The following is a 16827-nucleotide window of genomic DNA, read 5'->3' as shown; positions in this document are numbered from 1 at the left end:
GAACCCTCTCCTGGCCCTGGGGGCACTATCTCCACCAAACCCAAATTCAGGCAGCTAGAGGGACCTGGGCCTGCACAGGCATGGAAATTCTGCACTCACTGTTAGTGGGCCTCAGTTTCCTCATCCGCGAAGTGGGAACCATAACCCTTCTTACCCAGTTATAACCTGGATTCTGGGCTGGAACCAAGATGAGCAGCTACAGGCTGTCCTACCCCACCCCCAGCTGGAGATGCGGGCCTCTGGGAGCTCTGGCCGATTTTCAAAGGGACCAGAACTGCAAAAAACAGAACTAGGCTAATGCTGGCTGAGTGTTCACAGTATGCCAGGACCTGTGCTACCCAGGTCCTTGTACTAAATCATTAAAACTTGCCATAACCCCACAAGGTGGGGGCTACACTTACTCCATTTGCAGGGATGAGAAAACTGAGGCTCAGAGAGGTGAAGGGGTTGGCCCAAGCATTCACAGGAGGAGCCAGGAGGAATGCAAAACTGAGCCCAGCTCCTAACTACTGGGGAGGAGCCTGCCTTGTGGCCTGTCACCAACTCCTGCCAGCTGGGCTTCCAAAGGCCGACAAATGCTATTTAAAATCATACCTTTCTCAGGGCCCGAGGCACACCAGGGATGGACTCCAAACTGTTTGTGGGGGCAGACAGGGAGTTATATCAGCCAAGTGAAGGCAGGAGGGAGAAGGCTACTCCAAGTGCCTTTAGTCTGGAATTGTTTGCGTTGCAGGGATGGAGCCCTTAGCAGCAACCCCCAGACCGTCAAAAAAGCTGGCTTTGCACACAAACGTCCTGAGTGTATGTTTTCCTTCATTCTTTCTCTTTCTCTTTTCTTTTTCCTTCCTTCTTTCCTTCCTTTCTTCCTTCTTTCCTTCCTTCCTTCCTTCCTTCCTTCCTTCCTTCTTTCCTTCCTTCCTCCCTCCCTCCCTCCCTCCTTCCTTCCTTCCTTTCTCTTTCTTTCTTCTCTCTTTCTCAGTCTCTCTCTCTCTTTCTCTCTCTCTCTTTCTTCCTGGGGTGGGGAGTTGTTGATGCAAGAGAATAAGATGTCCACAAACTAAACTGGTTAAGCCAAAGCAGCCCTCAGCCAGAGGCGAGCGGGAAGTGTAAGCTGTTGGCTGGGGATACTCCTTGTGGGGGATTTTGAGCCCCTGTGGGGTGTTGTTCAAGCCAATGTCACTCGCCTCCAGGGGCAGGGAGTCTCCAGCTGATGTCTCTCTTAGAGGAAAATTCACTGCTGTTGAGCTTACTACCTCTATCAGAGTAGGGGGAAGGGGGACCCCAAGGACAGGGTCTGGCTTGCAGCACATGCTCCGCAGATGCGTGCCAACTGCAGGCCGTGATCCTAGGGCACAGTCGGAAGGCTGGTGGACAGAGGAGCATTGTCGCAATGGAGCGTCCCAGTAGCGTCCTCAGGAAGGCCCGAGGGCTGCTGCAGCAGCACTAACACTTGGAAGAATCCCTCGCAGGAAGGGTGGTCCAATGGTGACGAGCAGCAGATCCAAGCTCACACTCTGGAGTGTGACTTTGCTTGTTTATGTTAAAAGAAGGGGTCTCACCACATTGCCCAGGCTGGCCTTGAACTCCTGGGCTGAAGCTGTCCTCCCACCTCAGCCCCGTGAGTAGCTGGGATTTCAGGCGAGAGTCAATGCACCTGGCTCTGGGGTGACTTCTTGTGAGACCTTCTTATACAGACTTTTTAATAAGATCAGAAAACCCAGACCATAAGGCAGAACAATCCCCCTCTCCCCACTCAAAAACCAATGGATTTGACCACACTGACAGCATGGTGAGCAACGATTTCCACTCTCCAAAGGTGAGGACTCTACAAAGTCAGATTAAAAAAGATATTTTTTTGTGTCAAAATGAGCATGGGATTGATATCTAGGTAATACAAGGAAGCCCTATAAATTGACAAGAGAAGTTCAGGAATTCCAATTTTAAAAGTGGGAAAAATAAAAATAAAATGTTTAAAAAGTGAAAAAATAAAAATTAAAATTAAAAATCAGGTGAATAATAATTACGTGATTAAAACAAAGTTAAAATAACATTCAAAAACAAAATTAAATAACAAAATAAAAATTTAAAAATAAGGTACAAAAATGAAGTGTAAAAATCCATTCAAATAAAAAATACATTTGTAAAATAATTTAAATACATTAAAATTAATAAAAACAAAAATGTTAAAAATAAAAGTAAAATGTTTAAGTGAAATAAAATTTAAAAATGTAAGAATACATGAAAGAATTTTTACGAGTAAAATAAAAAATCAGCTATTTTTAACAATCTAAAGAATGAAGAAAAAATAATAGAAACATCAAAGGAGAGCAAGGTCTTGCTAGATGGATGCTGATGATGTGCTGTGAATTAAGGAGTCCGATTGGCTCAAATGCCTGCAGGGAGGCGGGGGAAGTGAATGAGGGGCATGGTGTAGGGGGTGAGAGGGGAGGAGGAAGTAAAAGCATACCCGCAGGCAGCATCTGACTCGGTTTTTCCAGCCCGCTGTAGGCAGAGGGCAGGATGTCAGGCCCCATCATGGCTTCACCCCAAAATAGCCATCACATCATTTATGCATTTGTAATGTGCTGGCAATATACACACATGCACACGCATGCATGTTACATCATCCCATCCTCACTGCCCCATCCTCACTGCCGTCCTCTGAGGTCCACTTTCTTTTTTTTTTTTTTTTTTGAGACGGAGTTTCACTCTTGTTGCCCAGGCTCTGAGGTCCACTTTCATAGAGGAGTGAACAGAGACTCAGAGAGGGTGGGTCACTGTGCCACAGTCACACAGCACTTAGGACCACCCTATCCTCTGAATCTGGCATGCTCAAAATGACCTTGTTTGGATGAGTTAGGGCTGCTGAGGACTTTCAAACAGAGGCAGGGCCATCTCTGACATCAGGCTCGAACGTTCTGTACACTAGGAAGAGCCCAACCCGCCTCCCATGACGCATGACAGTTATCACCATTAAAGAAACACTGACTGTCTTCCAGGGGGGTGACATGCATAGTGATCTTGAAAACCATATGAGGTAGATGCTCTTATTGTCCCCATTGTATTGACAGACAACATCGAGATTCAGGAGTCAAATACTGTCACCTAAGCATGGCAGTAACAGAACTGGCAGCTGAGCCCAGGACTGTCCACAGCCCAAATCTCACACTCCCTGCATGGCACCAGGCTCTCTTAACCGTCATCGACGAGCACTCCCTATGTGCTAGCAATGCGTTTGTCTATGTTTCATGCCTCACTTTGCAAATTAGCCAACAGGGGCACAGAAGGGAGAGATGACCTGCCCAAGGTCACTCAGCCAGTAAGTGGCAGAGCCCACAGCCCTCGTGACAGCCTGCCAAGCCCCCAGTGCTCATCCGGGACTTGCTAGAGACAGCTGTGCCCACTGGCCAACCCCAGAGCAGGCTCAGAAGGGCAGCTGTGACATTCCTTCTCTTCATGTCTCCACCCCGGCGGATGTGGGCTCTGCCGTCGGGCTCCAGGGAAAGTGGAGGCTTCCAGCGAAAGGGAGTGGTTTCCCCATGTGGCCTGGGTCCTCTGGGCTTGGGAATGCCTCTGTTTTGAGCTGGTGAAACAGAATTTCCCACCCCATCCGCAATGGCACATCAGAGCCCCCACTATGGGCCACAGAGCAAGGGACCTATGAATCATGCTGCATTACTGCAAGAAATCATTCCAGGGCAGGCAGTGGCGGCCCAGCATGGGACAGCAGTGTCCGGGTGGAGTTGGCGTCACCCATCCGGAGATGGGAAGCAGACCATTCCTGATGGGATCTGGAAGAATCTCCGAGGGCGGGGCTGAGGGCACATGTGTCCTGGATGCTGCTGTTCCACAGGGCTAGGAAAAAAGGCTCCAGCCCACAGAGACCTAGGAGCACATCACGACCTTTCCCCAGCCTGGCTGTGTGTCCTTGGCAAGTTGATTCCCCTCCCTGAATGTGGAAGGCCTCATCTGTAGAAGAGGGAGAATAATAGGGTCAAACCACTTCATGGGGCTATAATGTGGGTAGCCCAGGAGGAGGGCTGGCGTGGTGGTTATGGACTCAGGCTTTGGAAACAATTGTCTGGATGGAATCCTGGTTTTTGCCAAACTTACTCTGCCAAGCTATGGGGTAGAAACATGAAATTGCTAATATTTGGCTGTTTATGACCTACAAAAATGGCAACTGCATATACTTCAATGAATGCGCCTCTCTTTTAACTGCTTTCTCCTCTGTAAAATGTGGGTAATAACAGGCCCCTCAGAGGGGTGCTGTGAGGATGAAATAAGGCTGGGAGGCAATTAAGTTCAGTAGTTAGAGCTGGGCTCTGGGACAAGGAAGGATTTGAACCCTGGCTGAGTGGCCTTGGGCAAAGTTAATTAACCTCCCTGTGCCTCAGTTTTCTCGTCTGTAAAACAGGAATGCTACTGCCCACTGCACAGGTTTATTAAGGTAATTTAATCAATTAATACATACAAAGTGCGTAGAACAGTGTCTAAAATTGTTACATAAAATAAAAGAATGCAGGTAACATCTGGCATCTCCTGCACCCTCACGTCTACTCACATAAATGCTCAACCACAAAACCAAATCCAAAGTGACTTTTGTAAACCTTTGATGCCAATGAAAGTTAAGTATTTTTAAAGAAAAAATATGTTTTGGGGAACATATATGTGTGTAGAGATGTAGGTGAGGAGTGTGCTCCCCAGTGTCCACCCCCAGGGCTGTTCTATGTCCTGATGGTGCCTATAGCCCAAGACTCTGAGGACAGGACTAGCCTTGAGGCCATGATGGCTCCGTGGCTTGATCTCTTTCACAAAATCACACAGCCAAACCTCAGACCCTATGGAGAGGCTCCACCTTGCCCAGGTAACTCTAGAGGCCCTTAAGAGGCACCCAGCCCTGGGTTGGCCTCTGGTTTTTAAGAAATTCCTGCAGACAGCCTTGGATGTGTGGAAGCCCTCCAACTTCCATCCTGTCTTAATTTTTTTTGAGACGAAGTCTTGTTCTGTCACTCAGGCTGGAGTGCAGCAGTGCAATCTCAGCTCACTGCAACCTTTGCTTCCCAGGTTCAAGTGATTCTCACGCCTCAGCCTCCCCAGTAGTTGGGATTACAGGTGTGCACCAACACACCCGGCTAATTTTTGTATTTTTAGTAGAGATGGGGTTTCACCATGTTGGCCAGGCTGGTCTTGAACTCCTGGCCTCAGGTGATCTGCCTGCCTCAGCCTTCCAAAGTGCTGGGATTACAGGCGTGAGCCACTGTGCCTGGCTCCCTCCTGTCTTCTGACATTTGTCCCAGCCCTGAGAAAAACGGCAAAGCACACTGAGCATTTCCAAGTCACATGGGGGGAAACTGAGGCTCTGAGAGGCTCTCAACCTATCAGGCTCTGGAGCAGGCTGCCTTCCTCTACCAATTCAAGTTTTGCCTTCACCGCTAGTCTCCTGCACCCTCACTCCTACTCACAGCTGGGTGACCTTGAGTAAGGTACTTCCCTGCTTGAGTCTCCAATTTTATAAGGATTGGTCTCAAAGGTCTCACTTGGCCTTTTTGGCCTTAACACTTCATTATTCTAGAACCCTTCTCCAGAATTTCAGAGAGAAAATGAAAGCTGAATTGCTCTGCAAACTATAAAGTGCTACACAAACAAGAAGGTGGTTAATGGCAGCATTAGATCGGTTTTCAGGAGAAGTCTACCGTAGGCAGGATTTGCTGTGGGTTTTGGAATTAAGAAGACCCAGCTCACACATGTATTTGCAATGTCACTTTGGATAAGCCAGTTCCCCTCTCTGAACCAACTCCCCTCTTCTGTAAGCTGGCGGTGGGGGCATATCCACCAGGCAGGACTGGGGTGAGGACCAAAGCAAAGGAGCGTGCAATGTCTGCCACGCCCTGGCCGCGCAGAGGTGTTTGATGCAGGAGGAGATTTAGGGCCCCAACACATCATTCTACCTTCCAGGAGCTAAAATCCACACACCTGGGGAACGATGTAGCTGTCAGATTCAGGGCGATTAGAAACAAGCATCTGAACTAAGGCAATTGTTTGGAGCTCCAGAGACAGACTCTTGGCTTACATCCCAGCACCCCTGTCTGTTGCTGTACCACCCACTGGGCCTCAGTCTCCTCATCTATAACATAAAGATCCTCCTGGAATCTGCCTCTTACAGCTGTCAGGAGGGCCTCCATTAGGCCATGACTGAAAGGGGCTGAGCACAGAAGATGGGCTCAGCTGGTCCAGCAGCCTCCACACTATTTTGACAATGGTAAGAAATACATTTTTATATCAGTAGACACAGTAGTACACACATGCACATGCATGCACACACTCACATACATCCACATATATGTGCATGCACACTTACCCACTCATACACCCATTCACATATATGTGTAAACCGAAACACATTTCTCAAAATAATAGTTTTCACACTTGCAGTGCACTCTGATATATTGTAAAAAGGAGGCTGGCAAAAACCGTAGCCCCTGGACCAAATTTGGATGTTTTTGTGTTGCCTGTGAGCTAAGAAGAGTGGAGTATGTGACAGATCGTATGTGGCTTGCAAGGTCTAAAGTATTTACTATCTGACCCTTCGCAAAAAATGTTTGCTAACCCCACTCTATTGTATTCAGTTCTATTCCATTCCATTCTGTTCCGTTCCATTCCGTTCCATTCCATTCCATTCCATTCCATTTCATTCGAAAATGCTGGCTATCGCTAAATTTATTGTCCTCACCTGCTGATGCATTGTAAATCTCAGCTTGGAAAACTTTAATGGGAGCTTCGGTTTTTTCACCAAATGGCAGGATGGATGAACAAACCCTATCCATGTGACACCTTAGCCAAGCAACCTCCCCTCTTTTGTCTTGGATTCCTCAGCTGAGGCTGGGACCACCACCAGCCTGCTCTCAAGGGTGTGTTGAGGTGCAGCCTCAGAGGTCTTGTCCATGATGTTCTCATTGATGGATCTTAAGAGCCCAATAGTAAATACTTTAGGCTTTTTGCACCACATACGATCTGTTGCATATTCCAGTATTCTTAGCTTGAAGGCCATACAAAAATAGTCCTCTGGCAGCAGAAATGGAGGAATACCCATCTCTGCTGTCCTTTTCAACACCCAGCCCAGGGCCTGGCCCAGAGGAAGGACCCAATAAGTATTTCTTCATGATGATGGTGACTGAAGAATGGTACCCAAGGCCCTCCAAGACTGGACTCCGGCCCAATCTGCAATCAGAACTTCACCTCCTTTGGCTACGCGGTCCCTTGTGCCCTTTCCACCTGGCCACACTCTCTCCTCATCCTGCAGAGGTCCTCACCTTACTGCTACCTCTGCTTGACAAAATTCTAAATCCTACTCCCCGTGATGGGGTTCCTCTCAGACACTTACACCTTGCAGCCCTGGCAAATCACTGACATGATTCATTTCTACATCTATTGCACAGGCTTCAGAGCCTCCAAAACTCTGGGTCCAGGTCCTGGCTCAGCAGCTGTGAGCTCCTTGGCAGGCCATTGATGCTTTCTGAGCCTCAGTTCCCATGTCTGGGAAACAGGCATAACACAAGGCAGTGGCAGAGTGAGGATGCGCAGCCCCACCTGCACAGCTCCTGGCACATGGCCTGCCTCCCTCCTTCCTCAGTGGCCTCAGTCTCAGTGGCCTGAATCTCCTTCGGTGGCCGGGCAGGGGGGTTGGATGGTTTCCGTCCACAGGAGAGGGAGGTGGGGCCCCCCGTGGTGGGGCGATGGGATGGAAAAGCAGCATCTCTTTTGCACCCAGGCTTGGCTTCAGAACGCTGAGTGGAAGAAGGATGGCAAATGGAGCTCAACTGATTGACCACCTACTATGTGCCAAGCATTCAGCTTTCCATTTCTCAACCAGCCCCTTTGTTATGAAGAAACCCAAGCCGAGAGACCCAAGGTTACATTCTATTAAGACTCAGCGCCATTCCCTCAGCCCTCAATGTCCAGTCATTACCCACCCCCGCCCTGTAGGAATCCCTTTCAGAACTACCCCTGCATCTAAACCTGGCTTCACCTGGATGCCAGCACCCAGGGGACATACCTTGTTCTGTGCCCAGCGATGGCACCTGCTTGCCCAGGGCTTGGTGCATCTGTCTGTGTACAGGAGACAGTGCTGTCTGCCTGGCCCTCCACATGGGGCTTTGCAATTTAAACAGAAGTGTCATATTCACTCCACATAACAGGCCTCTGGAGTGGGCACTGCCACAGTCAATTTACAATAAAGAAAAACAAGCTCAGAGAGGGGAGAAGGTTTGTTCCGGATGCACCACAAGCAAGAGGCAGAGGTGAGCTTAACCCACATGAGACCCCACTTCCTTCTGGTCCAGGGCATGTCTGCTCTGCTGTAAAATGGGAAGGGAAAGTGGTCAAATCCTTATGAAGCCCCTACTGTGTGCCTTTGGCCCCCTTCCCTCTTGGACTGCAGTAAATCTTCCCAATTGCTCAGAGAGGTAGGTGTAAGTTTTCCCATTTCACAGATGGGGAAGCATGGATGGGAGAAGGCATGTGGCCTGCTTAATGTCACATATCTAGGGTAGGAGAGGGCTCAAGGTTTGAACCCAGGGCTCTTCACTTTGCCCCTTGCTCGCTCAGGTCTAGAAAGATCCAGAAGCCCCATGTGAATGTGAGGGTCCCTCCCCAGAAGGCCTTGGATGTCAGGGAAAGTCAGTCACAGGCTGGCATCTCCTCCTTGCCTAAATGGACCTCCATATCTAGGGATGCGAACCAGGGCCCCCTCACTCTGCCCTACTGTCCCATTGCCAGGACACCCCAGCATGTTTCAAAAAAATGTCCCCATCTGGTTCTGATTCATTTATACTTAATTAATCAACATGCTGTTTTGTAAGAGACACTTGAGATCCAAGAATCTTTCTCAAGTCTTTTATTTCATTCTTTCTTAGAAACAGAAAAATTGGTCTTCATTAAGACCCAGTGGCGCTGGAGCCTGAGGAAGGATGGGCCTGTGGGAATTGGGCCTTAAGGGGGCTGAGAGGGCAGATGCCAGCCCAGCACCTCATTCCTCGGGATTGTGCAGACCTGGCCAAATGCTAAGGCCAAAGACTCAGGCATGGGGGAGGCTGGAGAAAGGTGGGAAAGGGTCATCCCTCTATGTTGGCAACTCCCCAAGGACAGGCCCAGGGCTGCTCACCTGGGTATCTCCAAGGTCCCCAACACAGAGCCTGGCACAGAGGCTGCCCTGTGAAACTTGTTAAATGAACAAGTGAATGAATGAAGCACTGCCAATACCCAGGTGTTTTCAGGACACATTCTCCTGCCAAAGTTAGATAAGGTCAAAGCTGGTAGGACCCTGAGGGATTGTGTACAGAATTTTCCAAGCAGATGCCTTATGAGAAATGGTCTCTGATGCATAATATGTTTGGGAAAGGTCACTCTCTCTCTCTCTCTTTTTTTTTTTTTTTTTTTTTGAGACAGGGTCTGCTCTGTCGCCCAGGCTGGAGTGCAGTGGCACAATCACGGTTTACTGCAGCCTTGATGTCCTTCCTGGGCTGAAGCGATCCTCCCACTTTAGCTTCCTAAGTAGCTGGGACTACAAGTGTGTACCACCACCACCATGCCTGGCTATTTTTTGTATTTTTTTATAGAGACAAAAAATGTATTTTTTGTAGAGTTTTGCCATGTTGCCCAGGTTAGTCTCAAACTCCTGGGCTCAAGCTATCCTCCCATCTTGGCCTCCCAAAGTGCCAGGATTATAGGTTTGAGCCATCACACCTGGGTTACACTGTCTATCTCCACCTCTTCAGCATGCTCTGATTAGTCTCACAGCCAAGAAATCTGCTAAACCCAGCATTTCCCAATCTATTTGACCAGAACTCCTGTGGCTGCCTTGCAAAATATGCTACAGGAAGGGTTTATCTAGCTCTGGTCCCCACTGCAGTGCCAGTGGGACACTGAGGCTATGGGCGGGGGACAGAGAAAATCCACTCACCCAAGTTCACATGACACAACTGGGTCAGGGGTGTGGCTGAAATCCAAGGCTATTTCCATTGTATCCAACAAATAAATGGAGCCCTAAGCCTCTTCTGAAGATGCTAGGCAGGTGTGTGTCCCAGAGGCAAGAGATCAGGTACTGCAGGAGGGATGCTGAGAGCCCCTCGCCAAATTGTGGCCATATCCCTACCTCCTCACTGAGCTCCTGGGGAGGTGGTTGTGAGCTGTAGATGGGGCAGGGGGTAAAAGCAGCAGGATAGGAATTTTTCATTTTTCTTTTTTGTCTTTTTTGAGCTGAGAAGCATCTTAAAGTCTTCTAAACCAGCTCCTTTTTGTTGTTGTTGTTGTTGTTGTTGTTGAGACAGAGTCTCACTCTAGGACAGCCAGGCTGGAGTGCAGTGGCATGATCTCGGCTCACTGCAACCTCTGCCTCCTGGGTTCAAGCGATTCTCCTGCCTCAGCCTCCCGAGTAGCTGGAATTACAGGCGCCCGCCACCACACCCAGCTAATCATTGTATTTTTAGTAAAGACAGGGTTTCACCATGTTAGCCAGGCTGATCACAAACTCCTGACCTCAAGTGATCTGCCTGCCTTGGCCTCCCAAAGTGCTGGTATTACAGGCATGAGCCACCACACCTGGCCTAAACCAGCTCCTCTTTAGATGAGGAAACTGAGGCTCTGAGAAGGGAAGACCAGCACACCTCAGAAGATACCTTCTCAGCATTATGTCAGGCAGATTGGGATTCGAGCCTGCTTTGCTACTCACCTGCTGTGCAACCTTGGACAAGTCAGTTTCCTTCTCTGAACCTCAGTTCCCTCATCCAGAAAACAAGCATCTCTCCTCTCCCCCCACTAGGCCACTGTGAGTAGCCAAAGACACAGTGGACAGGAAATGAGAATGATTAATACTTACGAGCACCCATTAGGAGCCTGTGTCCTTAGCTACTCCTTTCCCATACATACTAAGTCAGTCTTGCCCACAATCTTCCTTATGAGCAGGATACTTAAGTAAAAGATGGGTTGATGAACGGAAAGGGGGTTTGTTTGATTTTTTTGGTATTGTTTAGAATGGAGAAAGATCTCAGAGATCTTCTAAAGGACCCTCAGATGGGTAAAGTGAGGATTGGAGAGGCAAAGTGACTTATCCAAGGTCACTCAGTGGGTAACTGGGGAAGCTGGGATTTGAACTCAGTTGACCTGGCTCCAGAGCCCATGCCCCTAACTACTAAACAAAGGCCATTCACAAAGGAGTGTCCCCATAGAGTCCCAAACTCACCCCAGCTCAGCTGAAAACCACACACCTCTCCAGTCCCTTGTCCCACTGTCACAGCAAGAACTGGAGCCTCTTGGGCCACAGTCTCCCCAACCCCATCCAATCCCACCTCCCAATTCTCCCACAGCCTCTGTCTGCTTCCTGCTCCGTTCCAGGAGTGACTGCGTCGTTGTAGGGCTTTCACACAAATGGAAGGCCCCAGAGGGCAAGCCATTCTCTCTCATTTTCTCTCCCCTTTATCCTTGCTCAGACCCGATGCCAGGGCTGGAAAGAGAGAAGACACCAGCTGGACAATTCAGCAGTTATTTAAACCAGTCTGAGCCTTGGAATCCCAGGCTTTATTAAAACTGGACGATCCCTATGCCATGAGGATATAGTTGGGATTTGATGAGCTAGGACATGAAAAACCCGTGGCACAGTGGCTGGCATTCGGCTGCTGATCTTAAGAGTGGCACTTGGAGGCCAAAGGGCTGCCGAGCTCAGGCAGGCGATTTGCTCACTTGCTCACCCACTTACCCTTCTCTGAGGCACAGGCTCTACCAACTCCTCCTCTGCAGGGACAGCCTCCAACCCACCTTCTGAGGATGTTCTGACTCTCACAGCGAGGCTGTGGCATAGGACTCCCAGGTGAGAGTGCATGCGGCCCCTGGTATATTTACAATCTGAACCTTGGCTCATCTTCCGAGTGGCCTGAGAGGTCAAGATGGAAAAACTAAGGCTCTCTGAGGGGCTGGACTTCTTCTAGGTCATCCCCTATTAGAATAAGTCAACCTGAACTCAGGTCTCTCGTCTGGCTGAACTCAACAGAGCGGGGCCATGGAGGATCACTGCCCTCTGGGAGGTGACACCAGGAGTCAGGGTGAGTGATGAGGCTGGGACTGGGGCCTCTGGACTCCCAGCCCAAGGCTCTCTATGTCACTTCCTGGCCGAGCGTGGATGCTTGGAATGGCTTCTACGCCACTGAGTCTGTCTCCTAGTCCCTGTGCCCCCCAGGCTGGCTCTTGAGTCTTCTGTCTCTGCACGAAGCCTTCCTCCTTTCTGCTGACCATGCGGCTGCTACAGAGAGCCCCGCTACCCTCTCCCTTCTGGGTGAGTCTCCTTGGCTCACCCTGCTCAATGGCTCGCTCAGTGGGTGCCCTGGAGCCTCAATCTCCCCATCTTAAGTGAGGTTGAGACTCGTCTGGAGGAGCGAATGATCCAGGGCGCCAGGCACCAGGCAGATGCCCCCAAAGCCGCCGCCCCCGGTCCTCCAGCCCCCGGTCTGCCCCGCAGCGCCTGCCCGGCCGCCCCGCCCAGCCACCCCTTGTACCTTGCTTCTTCCTTCGGTTCAGGGCGAGCGTGTCCACGGCGTGGGCGACGAGCAGGAGCAGGCAGAGTGGCGCCCGCATCTGGGCAGCCTGATCCGGGCTGGCGCTCCCCAGGCAGCCCGACGGCCCGACGGCCCGGCGGCGGCACGGCGGGCACAGGGGCTGCTGTGGGCGCGCCGGGCGCATCCGCCAGGCGCGGGTCGGTCCGGCCGCCAGGGACCCGCGGTCCGCCCAGAGGCCGGCCGCCAGGTCGAATGAGGGCGTTGGCGGAGCCGGGGCACTGCCCTGGCGGGGAGGAGCCGGCGCGGCGGGGGCGGCGCGTTAACCAGCTCGGGGCCCGGGAGCGCGGGGGGAGGGGGCGGGGGTCACTCGGGTCAGGGTCCTCGAGTTCGATCTGTCCCGCAGCCCGCGGTCTTGCGTCTTTCCTGCCTCCAGCACTACCCCCGAGCACGTGTACATGCCCACCGTCAGCCACAGGTACGCACGCGCGCGCAGGTACAGATGCGCGGACACCCGGAGACCCTTACAGTCTCCCGCGCCCTCTCAGCGTCTGTGATTTTCTTTCCCTCCCCCTGGCCGCCTTTCTCTGTTTGTTCCTCCTTCTGGCCCTTAAGGACAACTCCTTGGCTCCTGCTTTCTCGGTCTTTCCGCGGCCCGCCCTCCCCGGCTCTGCCCCCGACCCTGCCTGGCTGTTCCTGCATCCTTTACTCTTGCCGGCCGTCTCTCTCTCAGGCTCACTGTTTGTGTCCTCCTGGCTGGGCCTCTGGTTCTCCCTTTTCTCTGTCTCTCCCTTCAACCCCATCTCTCCCCTTCTTCCCTCCTGCAGGGTGGGGTGTTTGCGGGGCTCCTGCTGCCTGGCTTTCTCTTTTTCTCTCTACTCTGTCTCATTTTTTTAACGGAGTCCTGAGCCCCTTCTGGCCACTAACCCTGAATGTTTCCTGCGCAGCCTGCGGGGATCATCTACTCTGACTCAAAGTGACCAGCACCTCATAAATCCGCTTGTGACAGGGCTGGGGACCTGGACTGTGTTTCCTCCAACCTTATCACCAGGACTGGGAGCAGCTGGTTCGAGTTTAACCCTTTCAGAGCAAAATTCCTCCTTCAACCCGACAGCATGCTCACCTCTCCTGTCACTATAACCACGAAAAACAACAACAATAATGCTAGATATCATTTGTGAGGCATATATGGTGGGCATTGCTAAGAACTTTACATATAATAGAGTCTTCAAAACAACCCAATGGTTTGGGTTTCTATTCTAAGTAATCCCACTTTTCTGGGGAGCAAAGGGAAGCTCAGAGAGGCCAAGTGACTTGCCCAAGGCCACACAGCAGGTCAGTGGCCATTCTGGTCCAGTACCTGCCCCTCTTAGCCACTTCTCAGGCACAGACTCATCAGAATGGAAGAGGCCTTGGAGGGAGACCCAGAGAAACTTACACTTGACACTCTCTTGCTGAACAATTGTCCTTCCTTTATTCTTTTCTTTCTTTCTTTCTTTTTTTTTTTTTTTGAGATGGATTTTCACTCTGTCACCCAGGCTGGAGTGCAATGGCGCCATCTCGGCTCACTGCACCTCTGCCTCCTGGGTTCAAGTGATTCTCCTGCCTCAGCCTCCCAAGTAGCTGGGATTACAGGCGCCTGCCACCACACCCAGCTAATTTTTGTAGTTTTTAGTAGAGACAGGGTTTCACCATGTTGGCCAGGCTGGTCTCAAACTCCTGATCTCAAGTGATCCACCTGCCTCAGCCTCCCAAAGTGCTGGGACTAGACATGAGCCACCCTGCCCAGCCTGTCCTCTTTTTTCCTACATGTGGCGCTTGCTCCAAAAGAAATGGAAGGTAAATGCTGGTATCTCCTCCAGCTCCTTCTCCCAGTGCAATGAAGGACACCTGAAGGCATGGCAGGGGCAGGGGAAACACACAGAGAGTGTGGCAGCTGAAGGTACAGCCCTAGCCTGGCCATTCTTTCTGTGTGGCCCCAAGAACACTGGCAGACAACACTGAGATCTTGGTGGAATGTCAGAGCCAGCCCACCCAAAGTGCTCCATTTCACAGATGAGACCACTGAGGCTTCAGGACTGGGGGTGCCTAGATTAGGCCACCCAGTGAGTCAAGGACAGAGCTGACATGCGCATCCAGGTGTCCCACTGTGGTAGTCACCATGGCCTGCAAGGCCCTCTTGTTCTGATATCTCTGATCTCAGTCTTTCCCACTGCCCCACCCTTCTCCCTTTAGCCTTAGAGATTTCAGCCCTTGATTATTTCACAAACACCACAGGCCTCTCACACCTCTGAGCTTTTCATGTTGTGGGGCCTCTCCATGGAATACCATCCTATATCCTACCTCCTTCTTCACTGCCTCTGCTCCAGGAAGCCTTCCCTGATTCTCAGGCCAGGTCCAGTGCCTCCTCTGGGCATCCACAATCTCTTTATCACAGCTCTGATCACATCAGGTGGTAACAATGGATGTGTCTGTTCTCCCTCCAAACTGCCGTCTCTTTCAAGTCAGAGCCAGACACACAGCGGTGCTCAGAATGTTTGCATAATTAATGCATAAATAAATGAATGGTGAATGAATGAATTATCCAGATGCACAAGTCTCCCAGCCTGTACATGGAATGCAGGTACTTGGAGAAATGAGGTGACCCCAGAAGATCAAGCCTTAGGAAAGTGGAGGTCATTCCCTTCCCCACTACCCCCAGTACTGGAGTCTCCAAAGTCCAAAGGGGAGAGCTTCCATATGAGCAGGGCCAGAGAGGTCCAATGTGCATTGTGAATTGACAGCCAGCCACATGGCTCTGCAGGACGAAACTGCTCACCCCTTCTTGAATTTCTTCCCCTATTCTTTCCCCACTGCCTCTGCTCTAGCTAGCCTCGTGTTTCTCAGACTCTTGTCACTCATCCTGCGGTTTTTGCTGTTCTCTCTGCCTGGAAAAATCTTTCCCCAGATATGTTTGGGGGCTTGTCTCCCCTCGATGTTGCCTCCTCAGAGAGGCCCCATGTGACCACTCCAGTAAAATGGACCACCATTCACTTTATCCTCTTGTCTTGCTTTACCATCCGTAGTACCTGTTCATGTCTGTCAGTTCCTGTTTGCTTGTTTGTTCCATGAGGACAGGAATCTTCTATTTTGTCCCTATGTGCCTTACACTGCAGTGATTAAGACATACTTGTGGAATGGATTTTTTTAAAAAATGAGTGAATGAATAAGCACTCATTCATCCATAGATTCATTGTGGGACCTCAAGTACTTTCTGTTCTCTTAGGCTCAGTTTCCCCAGTTGTTCAATGGCACAGATGGGATTTCGTGTTCTGTGAGAGCCCCTTTAGTGCTTCCAGAATTGGATATTTCTAGGGTTCTAAGGCCCAGAACTCAGGGCCCTTCATGCCCCAAGATGCTCAGAGGGTGTTTGGTTCTCTTTAACTATGGGGGCTGTCTGGGCATCTTGGCCTGTTTTCCAGTTCCCCTACCCCAATACAGGTGCCCAGGGAGGCTAGTGATGCTGATGGCATGCTCCAGGGGGTGTGCACCCAAGGGGTGTCAGTTAAGGCACCATTGTCACAAATAGATGAAGACAGGTATAATGGCTGAAACACACTAAGCTCACAGCATGTGTTCCTGATCAGCAGATCCTTCTCTGTGGGATAGCAGGAACTCAGATTCCTTTCAGCTTGTGTTCTGCCCTGTTCAGTACCTGGTTTAAAGCTCACCGAGAAGGGCAGGGCTTATGGGAAGTACAGAGCCTGTCTACCTATGTCCCATTGGCCAGAACTCAGACACATGGCCACACCTACCTGCAAGGGTGGCTGGGAAATGTAGTCCAGCCATGTGCTAGACAACACACAGGAGGAAAAGCAAGAATTTGGTGAACATCTGGCCCATTGACCAACGTTGGGCCACCCTCATTTCTTGCCCCAGTCATGCAGTAGCTCCTTCCTGTGTCTGCTCTGACCCCTACAAGCTCTTCTTAAGCAGCCAGAGGACCTGTATTATTCACCTGGTGAAGACCAAATTTCTCCTCAGAGATGCAAGGGCTACATGATGGCCCCTACTAGGGGGCCATCTGCGAGGGTGACCAGCTGTCTGGTTTGCCAGGGATTAAGAGGCTTCCTAGGATGCAACGTTGACCTGTGTGTAGCCTTGTATGACACAACCACAATCAAGATACTTAAACATACTTAAACAAGATACTAAAACATCATCACAAGACTCCTTCATGGTATCCATTTATGGCTCCACCCTCCCTCTCCACTTCCAGTCCTAATCCCTAGCAACCACTAATCTG

General features: G+C 50.6%; 1 protein-coding gene across 3 annotated transcripts in view; it reads right to left on the bottom strand.

The window, feature by feature from the left end:
* RSPO4 (R-spondin 4) overlaps positions 1 to 12720 on the bottom strand; it is a 43366-nt gene extending 30646 nt beyond the window's left edge. For 2 of the 3 annotated variants that reach the window (XR_008496134.1, XM_054467546.1), the window contains exon 1: positions 12546 to 12720. Coding sequence is in view for 2 of the 3 variants with exons in the window: in XM_054467546.1 (XP_054323521.1) it covers positions 12546 to 12624 (79 nt within the window). In the remaining variant the exon portion in view is untranslated. The remainder of the gene's footprint in view (positions 1 to 12545) is intronic. The other variant, XM_054467545.2, reaches the window with a different exon arrangement.
* Positions 12721 to 16827: the final 4107 nt, after the last annotated feature.

Source organism: Pongo pygmaeus, chromosome 21 (assembly GCF_028885625.2).
Source record: "Pongo pygmaeus isolate AG05252 chromosome 21, NHGRI_mPonPyg2-v2.0_pri, whole genome shotgun sequence".
Taxonomy (NCBI): Eukaryota; Metazoa; Chordata; class Mammalia; order Primates; family Hominidae; genus Pongo; species Pongo pygmaeus.
This window is presented reverse-complemented; position numbering and strand designations above follow the sequence as displayed.